At 41.7% G+C, this 10,980-nt stretch overlaps 1 protein-coding gene across 1 annotated transcript; it reads right to left on the bottom strand.

Annotated features, from left to right (window-relative positions):
* Window positions 1-7,234: 7,234 nt before the first annotated feature.
* Window positions 7,235-10,800, bottom strand: snrpg (small nuclear ribonucleoprotein polypeptide G). The gene is made up of 4 exons (XM_035644621.1): window positions 10,659-10,800; window positions 10,444-10,466; window positions 8,447-8,571; window positions 7,235-7,485 (listed from the first exon to the last, which is right to left on the bottom strand). Exons 1-4 carry the CDS (start codon window positions 10,688-10,690, stop codon window positions 7,435-7,437), a joined length of 231 nt encoding a protein of 76 aa, XP_035500514.1. The 5' UTR covers window positions 10,691-10,800; the 3' UTR covers window positions 7,235-7,434.
* Between the last annotated feature and the right edge of the window lie 180 nt (window positions 10,801-10,980).

Below are 10,980 nucleotides of genomic sequence, written 5' to 3'. Positions count from 1 at the left end.
TAAGTTGCATTCGCATTGAATTTTCAGCGCTGCCGGAATTAGCGGTGCGCTGCCATAAAGGCTCGGTCATGACCGAAAGAACTATATAAAGGCACGCCCAGTTGGGAGGAGACCTCGGGGAAGACCCAGGACTAGGTGTAGATATAATCTCTCCACACTGACCTGGGAACGCCTTGAGATACCCTAGTCAGAGCTGGTTCATGTGGCCCTGGAAAGGGAAGTTTGGGGTCCCTTGCTGGAGCTGCTGCCCCCACGACCCGACCCCGGATAAGTGGTTTAAGATGAAATGAGATGAGATGAGATGAAATGAGATGGAACCAGATTCTCAAGAAGCTTCAAGTAGTACATACCATATCATATTCACTCCTGCCAGGATAGAGCACGGTGCCGAGGTACATGGCAGCAGCCATGCAGCCCAGTGACCACATATCTATGACCCAAAATGACCTCTGGAGACCTGAGAGAAGATTAAACACAAACATGATTAGCCGTGTGGCGGCACGGTGGTGTGGTGGTTAGCACTGTCGCCTCACAGCAAGAAGGTTCTTGGTTCATATCCAGGTTCAGACCATCCAAGGCCTTTCTGTGTGGAGTTTGGATGTTCTCCCCATAGACTGTATATGAACATGGACGTAGCGTCCGTGATGTCACCCATTTGTTTCTGCAGGCCGGTTTTGAAGCCCAAAGTGGGCGGTTCCACAGCAGCTCAGCCGTCGCCATCTTGGCAGGGCACGACTCCTCCCTGACCCGGCTAATCCAAATATGGTCACTGAAACACACACACCTACGTCAAAGCTTCCCAGTAAGCTGACGCTAAGGAGCTAAGCTAATAAGCTAGGCTAAGTGCGAGCCGGCTAGCGCCGCGGCCCGAGGCTGCACCGGGCCGGTACTGACTGTGAGCTCCAGTACCAGTCATCCCAGCCAACGTTACATGTTGTAAGTAACACTGGAACAACGTTTGAAATAAATATTTGTTACTGAAATTATAAGTCTTAAGAATTCCTCTTTTTTCATTTGTATTATTGGTAGTTTGCACCACTATATTTTGATTCTAATAAATTACATCAAATAAACGTTAACTAAACAGAAGTTAAGATGTGATGGCCCCAGATCTGCAGGATCCAAACCCGTCATTATTATTATTACTATCATTATTATTAATAACATCATTGTATTTATAAGTATCAGTTTTCACTAATTATAAGTATCAGTCTGGTAGAAATTAAAGCAACTGTTATACTACCCCCCCCATCCCCCGATATGTTTACAGTACATGTCACTAACCCTGTTTGTGTTTTCTATCTCTCCTAGTGTATCTCTGACCCCAGAGCTGCAGGACCCAAACCCGTCATTATTATTATTATTGCTATTATTAATATTAATATTAATATCATCACTATATAATGACAACAACATAATTGTATTTTTTAATTATAAGTATCAGTCTGGTAGAGATTACAGCGGCGGTTGTACAACTGTCCTCTCTCTCTCTTCTCTCCTACTGTCTCTCCTCCCACCCTCTTTCTGCCCACCTCTCCTCTCTTCCTCCTCTCTCTCCTCACCCCAACCGGTCGAGACAGATGACCGCCCACAACTGAGTCTGGTTCTGTCAGAGATTTCTTCCTGTTAAAAGGGAGTTTTTTCTCTCCACCGTCGCCAAGTGCTTTGCTCATTGTGGGATTTGTTGGGTTTTCCCTGTAATATTGTAATATTGACCTCACTATGTAAAGTGCCTTGAGACAATGTATGTTGTGATATGGCGCTATACAAATAAAATTGAATTGAATTGAATTGAATTGATGGTTAGTGCTCTTGGGAAACAGTAAATGTTTGATTGACACTGGCTTGCAGTCTTAGTTATTATTGTCATTTATTTATTTATTTTGGCATTAAGGGACAAACCCATGCACCAAACAAGAAAATAGAAAAACTATAATTCCCCTCTCCACTGTTGTAAACAGTTCACAGATCAAGTTTTCACACTGACATTAGTCCGTGGTAGTCCTCCTTAACTGTACTGCTATAGACATTACTGTACCAGATGATCACTTTGAATATTAATTTAAGAAAGGCACTTTTTTATTTGTTACAAGATGTTTATTACTTCCAGCACATTGGTTGTTGTTGAGTTCACCTGTGATGCTTCCACTAGCTGCACAAAACAAACCAGTACCAGCCGTGGCTGCTTGACTTCACAGTTATATAGTCTGTCTAAAAATAAAGTATTAGAGACTGTCATCTTCATTTATTACACTCATTTATTAATTTTAATCCTACAGTCACAATGTGGACGTGGTGATTAGTTTGTCCGTCGAGGTGTCCAGAGAGCTGCAGACCTCGGTGTGCTGTGTTTGGCTGGCGGACTGTGGTGGAAAAGTCTTCTTCCACTCTGTTTCCACTCCGTGAGGAAGAGCAGCAGCTGACGTCCTCATCATTCACTGTGGTGACGACAACCTGAGGGAGATCAGTAGCATCAGGCTGGTCAACACAAAGATGACCTGCAGCAGACCCACCTCCAGCACCTTGTGAAGGGGACCTGGAGGGTCACTGGAGGACACTGTGAACTGCTACAGTTGGCAGTGTCACTGCTATTGGATTTGGCCTTCAGGTCACTTTGTTTAGCCCAAACATGTCCCTGACTTTCATGGACAATGTTGAGTTTATTTTAATGTTCTTCTTGGTTGATAAAAAATACCAACTATAGCTACAACAATTATTACCTCTGCTCTTCCCGTCCCCTACAGTCCCACACTGTATCCCCTTCTCCTGCCACCACATGGACTCTGCAGCTCTGGGCTCATTCTGCCCAGTCGGTATATTAAATGTTTTCTATAATTTTAATATTGTCCATCTTTTAAAGTTTTGTACCTTCACTAAAAATAAATCTGAGAGTTACTGTATAACTTCTGGTGGTGGCTCATAAAATATGTTTATATTTTAACTATTTTTGTCTTTAATACTGACTGAATATTAATTGACAAATAACTTAAACATTACGGATAAAACCTTAAGTAATAACAGGTTTGTGTGATTTAAATATATTTTAAAAGGTGTGTAACAGTACATGTAATGATAAGAACAGAGCCATTAAGTTTTCTTCTTTGCTCTTGGAGACAGAACATGGTCAGCACAGTGGAGTCCGTCAGGCAGGTCCTTCCCTAATAACAATGACAATGACCAATGACCGTTTTTTGAACAAGGCTGTGAACATGTTTGATTCTGCTGTAAAGTTGGGCATTTTAACAAGGGGCTCTATGGGGATTTATTCCTCTCTGCAGCCAGCCTCAAGCGGGCATCTAGTGAACTGCAGTTTATAGCACTTCCTCATAGGCTTCATTTCTCAACCTCAGAGTTGGCCCCTTGGTTCTCCCATGTCTCTCCGGGTACTCTGGCTTAATTGGAGACTAAATTGTCCATAGGTATGAATTATTTGTTTCTGTCTCTGTATGTTGGTCCTGTGATGGGCTGTCGACCTGTCAAGAGTGTACCCGCCTCTCACCAAATGTCAGCTTGGATTGGCTCCATCCCCCCGTGTCACTTAAAGGATAAAGCATAAAGATAATGGATGAATGGATGATTAGCAATTAAAACTGCTTTTCATTTTTGACGGACATTCTTATTCGTCATAGTTTGGAGCACTCCAGCAGAGACAGACTCTGCTGGAGTACAACTTCTACAACAAAGACATTGGTCACAATGGACAAGCAGGGGATGTTTATATTTTGGCTTGGTTATGGTTCCAGTTACTCACCTGTATGGAAGGGTCTGAATGCATGAGCCTATGCTGGCAGCTGAGACCTCTCTAGCCAGGCCAAAGTCAATCACTTTGACTCTGTACGGCTGTTGTAGTTGGTTGACTTACATCACATTTTGCAACTTGAGGTCTGCATCAATTATCCTGGCAACCTTCAAATGATTGAGTGCGTTGGCCAGCTGAAAAGTTATTAAAGTCATTCATTTAATAATGTCAACAATATTCCACCATTCTAAATATTCACAGTTTGTTAGTACTCAATAGAAAGCAGACTGAATTCAGACAGACTCTTGTCTGGTACCATCGGACAAGGTTGCATTTGTCCAGGTCCAGTGATTTAAGGCGCCTCAGAGCAGCTAACTGGGGTACATGGCATGTCCCAGGCCAAAACTATGAATACAGTTGCTGGAGCAGCTCAATCTTTGATAAGCACAACCGGTTTCTTTTCTTACCTCTGCATCTGCCTGCTTCTCATAAGAGCTGCGCTTCTTAATCACCTTGATGGCCCCGGTCCTGTTGTCGACCATCCTCACGCATTTTGTGACTTTGCCAAAGGTGCCCTCACCCAGGAAAGACTGCACCTTGTAGTTGCAGGTGAGCCAGGTTCCTGGGACTAACAGGTCATCCTGGGCAGGTACAGTGGAGGAAATCTGTAAGGCCATTGAAGGCTGGGACACCTGCTGCCGGGAGAAAAGTTACACAACTTTTAGTGACAATGTAACACTATCAAAATAACATTTCTGTCATAGGGTAACTCTGACACAGCACTTATGTGGAGATTGTCAAACTAATTTGGTTAGTTAAGTCAAACTTGGAAGGTAAATAAGGTATACAGGACATGAATTATATTCAAAACGTCCTATCTCAAAAGAATGCTGAAACACTAGTCCATGCATTTGTCACTTCTAGACTGGTCTACTGAAACATCATTACAGTTAGGATCCCCCAGTAAGTCTGTGAAAAGCCTCCAGATAATCCAAAATGCTGCAGAGTTTTGACAGTGTTCTCCAGTGTTAGCTTCTCTGCATTGGCTTCCTGTAAAATTCAGAATGGAATTTAGGGAACTGCTGGGGGAACCTATATCATGAGCATCTCTCTCCCTCTCTCTCTCTCTCTCTCTCTCTCTCTGCCTCCATGTATTTACATTACATGTCACTAACTCTGTTTTTCTCTCTCTCCTAATGTATCTCTGATCCACACCCCCTCATTATTATTATTATTTATATTAATATTATTATTAATACCATCATTGCATTATAAGTGTCAGTATTTAATTCCGTAATTATAAGTATCAGTCTGGTAGAGATTAAAGCGGCAGTTGTGCAACTGTCCTCTCTCTCTCTTCTCTCCTACTGTCTCTCCTCCCACCCTCTTTCTGCCCACCTCTCCTCTCTTCCTCATTTCTCTCCTCACCCCAACCGGTCGAGACAGATGACCGCCCACAACTGAGTCTGGTTCTGCCAGAGAGTTCTTCCTGTTAAAAAGGTTTTGAGACAGTTGGGATTTGTTGGGTTTTCCCTGTAATATTGTAATTTTGACCTCAATATGTAAAGTGCCTTTAGACAATGAATGTTGTGATTTGGCGCAATACAAAAAAAATTGAATTGAATTGAATTAATAGTTAAATGTTACAAAGTAGAGCCGTCAGAGCTCTCAGAGCTGTCAGAACAGAGTTCAATCAGCAAACTCATGACCTTACAACTGTCAGTTGATTTGACTGGAAATCTCTTGTGAGTGTAAAGGAACACGTTCATAAAAATCCGCACACTTTTAAAACTCAGAGTGGAAATGTCGACAAACTGCGTCTTCACTGTCTGAGGCCTCTGCACACACTGATCATCTCCGCTTGTTGGCGTTGGTGGTTAAATAAAGGTTATTAGGATTTAAATTTGATCAAAATCCACACTGCTGAGTGTATCAGTAAAGAGTGTTTGCTGGATCAAACAACTCATACAGAAGAGGAAAACTTAAATGCATGATGACATTTGAAAAAAAAACTAAGCGGGAAGGTCATGTCGGCTACGTCTACGAGCCAAAAAGCTAAATGAAGGATGGAGGATGACAGAGATCTGGAGAAGCTCGTCGCTGAGAAGCTTCTGCTGATGACATACAATCATTGTTTCACTTCTGAACATTAGGACCTTGCTTAATATGCCAGGGCAGAAATAACAGAACAAGAAGCTGGACGCAATGGATGTACTCTAATGATTCTTGCACATTTTGGGTAATATCTTCATGTTGTAATGCACTTATTGTAAGCTGCTTTGGAAAAAAGCATCAGCTAAATGATTGTAATGCAATACCATAAGCTCATGTCCCTACATGTAAATGATTCCACAAAAAGCTTCAAACCATCATATATTGGAGAAGGCGATATCTCAACCAGGCACAGCCGGAGCGCAAAGACGCCACCTATGGAGCGCGCTGCTGACACTGCAGGAACCAGGTCCGGGCTGAGGCTGAGGCTGAGGCTGAGGCCTGTACGACGAGGTACGCTCCTCTACGACGTATTCTGGATTCAACTTTATAGGAGCACATGGCTTCACTCATGGTGCCGGTCGTGCATCATCCACAACAGCACAACACCAACCACAGACCCCATGAAAAGAATAAAACGCACGTGCCAAGTAATGTTTATGAATTTATTAAGGCTTTTTATCTAATGCCACAAATTAAACCTGTACACAAAATTGGCTCAAAGCATGCTTGGAGATCTACCCCCATCACACCACAACCAGTGTAGCGGGTTGACATTCTGTATGTTTAAATTTGAACTCGTGGAGTTTAGGAAGACGGCCACATCAACTCCTGACACAGTCGGAGCGACATTCTCCGAGAAGGCGCCTTGCTTTTCGGGTTCGCCGAGCTCTGCTTCATTTGTTTTCGAGCAAAACGACTCATTCAGTTTGAATCTTCATTTTAGCCTAAAATCACACCGGGGTCAACCCGAACCCTTTTCAGCCATTCATAAAATGCATCTTTCTTTGTCTTTATTTTTTTTTAAAAGTCATTGTTAAATACCAAATTCTGTTTGATATTTGAAAAGTAAAAAATAGTACAGAGAATGTGAAGGTGGAGCTACTTTATTTGTGACTCACTCTGCCAAATGTGACAAGCCACATACTGTGACAGTAGATACATAGATAGAAAGATTGTATGTATATATACTGTATATATAGAAAGATATAGAGAGATATATAGTAGATGCATAGATCGTAGATAGTTATAGATAGACAGATAGTAGATATATAGATCGTAGAGATAGACTTTATTGATCCCAAACTTGGGAAATAAAAAAAACGTGTAACAGCGTCACATTATTCCCACATTTTATAACGTGTGAGTACTGTATGTAGACTGCATCACATGTTCATATGTGGTTACGCCTAAAAATTTGAACTCTAATGCCATGAGGTAAATCAGCTATAACTTCAAGTTTTTAAAGGTAGCCTAATAAATAATTGGCCGCAAAACACAAAATACCAAAGAAAAACTCATTTATTCACAACATTACACGACTCAAAACAAAAAAGAAACGCGTACGTCGGTGAAAATCAAAAATTGGACAATACAAAGAAGAACAATCGGCTTTGCCTATTTCAAAGAAACAAGTAACTAAGATGGAAACAGAATTTAAAAAGTTATGGATGATTCTCCCCCGTTTGTGGCCGGCCCATCTCTCATACTCGCTCCAAGGCCTCCAGCATGATAATGCTGTTTCCCCTGATGACCTGTGAGAAACAAGACCACAGAGTTAATACAATGAGTACACATGAACTTCCTGAAGCTTTTCCGTCCCATCTTTCCAACAGTGTCAGTCTCTCAAACCCTGAACAGTGTCTGGTGTAATACACGACCCACTTGTTTCATATGTTCACCTCCCACAGCACGAAAAGCACAGATGTAACAATCTCTTCCTTTTTGGTCGGACAGTGCCAGTTTGTTTCAGAGGGTTAATAAATTATTCGTTAATGAACAAAGCATTGATTCTTGTCATCAGTTCCACCAGTGTCTGCAGCGGAAAAAGGTCTGTTCTTTCAAATCAAACAATTAAAGCTATGATGGAAGGATGAATCCTGGCACGTGCAGACCACAGTAAACCAGGTGCTCAATCCGCAGCATCCAAGTCTGATATCTGGGCCGGCTGTGGCTCAGGAGGTAGAGTCGGTCGTCCACTAACCCGAAGGTTGGGGTTAAATCCCAGCATCCCCCAGGCGACATGCCGATGTGTTCTTGGGCAAGACACTTAACCCTGAATTGCCTCTGACGGCTCTTCCGAATGTGTGTGAATGGGTGAATGTGACTTGTTGTGTGAAGCGCTTTGAGTGGTCGATGAGACTAGAAAAGCGCTTTATATAAATACAGTCCATTTACCATATCTCTTATTTGATATGTTGGGAGATGTGTTGTTTTTGTGGCCCTGGTCCAAGTTCAATCCAATAATTATATTAAGTTGCTGATTTGACACTTGAAATAACAGGATTAGACTACTTTATCATCACACAGGCTACTTGCTCCAACCACTGGGTGGACCTGGTTCAAATATGATGCTTATAGGCTTAAATTGTTGATATGATGTGAATGAAAACCAAGTGAAAGTGCAGTTACATTATACCATGGGGGTTTTACCCCCCACCTTGGTGTCAGAACTCAGTCACTGGCACCCACGCAGGAAAGGCTGAAGGTACTGACCACCATGCCGATGCTGTTCTGTTGTCCACCCTGGCCCATCTCCAGAGAGTCGTCTAACACCAGGTTCATGAATGGGTCGAAGCCCCGCAGGATGCCCTGCACGTGCCTGCCTCCATTCAACTTCACTAAAGGACAGAAAGAAATCACCGTGAGCAATGTGTTCCATGTTAGGTGCAGTTCAAAAGTCCACCTTGTTTTCCGGTTGATTTATTCTCGTCTTGATTTGAGCCATGTTAGTATTGATCAGATTGTTATTGTCGCTTTAATAACTGCAATTTAGTTTATTTTTTCCATCTTTATAATCAGAACGCACAGCAAGCACTAGGGGTGTGAATCTTCACTGGTCTCACGATTCGATTATCCTGTAAACGATTCAATATCACGATGCGATGCATCCTCCATTTTCAATATTACTGCAAATCATGGCTACGTTTTCACTAATGAATCAAAGCAGTCAGGTATATATGAACTCCCTTCTTTATTTTATGATTTTAACTTCTCTTAAAAAGGAAAGTTAGCAACCAGCAACGTAGTGTAAGCTAATTTATTTGTTACATTACATTTATTTGGAATCTGTTTTTGGGTTGCCTCAGCAACAAAAGAGTGATTTTAAGTTGGGCTTTTATTATGAAGGGCAGAACAGAGAGAAGCGAGCGGATGAGCTGTAGTGTTTTTGAAGGTGATTAATAAAGTTGTTGTTGTTGTTCCGTCTTGGATCACGGTTTATACTACGGTCTCTGTGTTGTTATTTTGTATAAATGATACAGTACAGGCGTAGCAATAAACGCTTGGATACATCATCAATTCTGCGCTGAGCTGCGTCTGCTATTTCCTTGGCAGGCGTTACTTCTACCAGGAAGTAATTTTTAATTTTAAAACTTTTAAAAATTGTCCACGGCAGTAGCCTATAATCGATTATGACACAAATGTAATTTTCTCATAAATGGACACCTGTAAACTATGAATATCATGTAGCCCCAGTGAATTCCAGTACTCTCTAAACGTTGTTTTGGAAAGACAAATGTTACGGGGGCTCCTACGGCATTTCCTACCTTCCTGACAACAAAAAAAACTTAACTTTGCATTTTTCTTCTGGATCACTGATTTGATTTTCTGTAAATATAAAGTATGTATGACCCACCCACTATGATAATACAATACTCAAAATTCACAAAGTGGGGCCGGGCTACATTCGATGCGTGACTATAAAAACAGGAACAGTTTCAATAAGTAGCACCCGCACTACATCTCTCTAGGTCTATCGTGGTTGACAAGCAGAGTTCATACCAGACCGTGGCTGACCACAAAGACCAATTCTTCACACTGAACTAGAATAATTATGATTTCTATTTGAACTTCAACAACAAATCATCCAGCGATTGTCTGGATCCATCTTCTGCGATTTTTGAGTTTGATGCTTTTCTTGTCAGTTTCAGCCGTCACCCGAATACGTCGGGGTTTCAGACGTCTGGTCGTGTAGTACAAGACATCAGAGTTTAGCCGGGTGATGCAAGGAAAAGTTTCCCTGAATCCCAGAGCCATTGATTCTTCAGGTTCCTGATCTCTAGCAGAGTGTTGAAGCAGATATTAGGGTATTTTGGTAATGGTGGTGGAGGGCGCTCTCTATGATGTTGTCTTACCATGTAATTATTTTATTTAAATGCCACTGAGCATGACTGGATGCTAATAGTTGATTGTACCATGCGGTGCACCCGTGTGGAAGCATCGGAATTCGTTACGTTTCTCCACTTTTTCTCCGATGGTTTTCCTTTGTCACCCTTCTGAACATCTCCCTGGGCTGTGACTGTGTTCACTACTATCAGGATTCCTGAACAATGAAGACCCTCGTTATCCGCAGTCCTAATGTATCAGTGTAATGTGAAGAGGTTAAGAACCAACAGAGCAGCCGAACCTCGTGTCTCAGACAAACAACCCTTTCGTTTCAAACTGTTCGGATTACTCAGTTTCCTTTCAGAGAGCTGTACTGTTATACTCACACGAAAGCTTTTTATCCATGAACCTGGAAGAGATAAAACAAAATAAATGAGATTAGCGTTAGTTACTGTCGTGTATAACATTTGATAGAGAACAAAGTCCAATCATGCTAGCTAGCGTTAGCTCGTTTTCATTAGCAAACACTTCTGCTTTGCGTAAAGACTTTTATTAACGATCCATAATCTGTTCGTATGCGGGTTTTATCTGTTTAACTTACTTCTTCAGCTCGGGCGGGTGTGCTTTACTCATTATCTCTTTGTTTTCTGGAAGCCGACAGTCACTCGTATGATTTTCGTTTCACAAAACCGCGGAAGGGAAGCGTGCACTGAGCAACCGGAAACTGGTTGACGCACTTCCGCCGTGGACGTTCACTTAATGCTACACAGCGCCGCCATAAGGCCAGGAGGAGGCATAATATGAAGTTGTTTTATTTCTTATTAAAATGTTGCCAGTTTTCTAAGCAGTTATTTTTTAGAGAATAAGACTTAATTTTTATTTTTTAGATTTTTCTTTATTCAAGTACAATTTATATCTACTCA

Source organism: Scophthalmus maximus, chromosome 3 (assembly GCF_022379125.1).
Source record: "Scophthalmus maximus strain ysfricsl-2021 chromosome 3, ASM2237912v1, whole genome shotgun sequence".
NCBI classification, from domain to species: Eukaryota; Metazoa; Chordata; class Actinopteri; order Pleuronectiformes; family Scophthalmidae; genus Scophthalmus; species Scophthalmus maximus.
Note: the sequence above shows the minus strand (reverse complement) of the source record. Positions and strands in the feature narration are given on the sequence as shown.

Coding starts and splice junctions, on each gene's coding strand:
- snrpg (XM_035644621.1), bottom strand. CDS start 10,690: ATGAGTAAAGCACACCCGCCCGAGCTGAAGAA. Junction 8,572..10,443: donor CATGGATAAAAAGCTTTCGT/GTGAGTATAACA, acceptor TCTGTCCTTTAG/TGAAGTTGAATGGAGGCAGG. Junction 7,486..8,446: donor AGAACAGCATCGGCATGGTG/GTCAGTACCTTC, acceptor TGTTTCTCACAG/GTCATCAGGGGAAACAGCAT.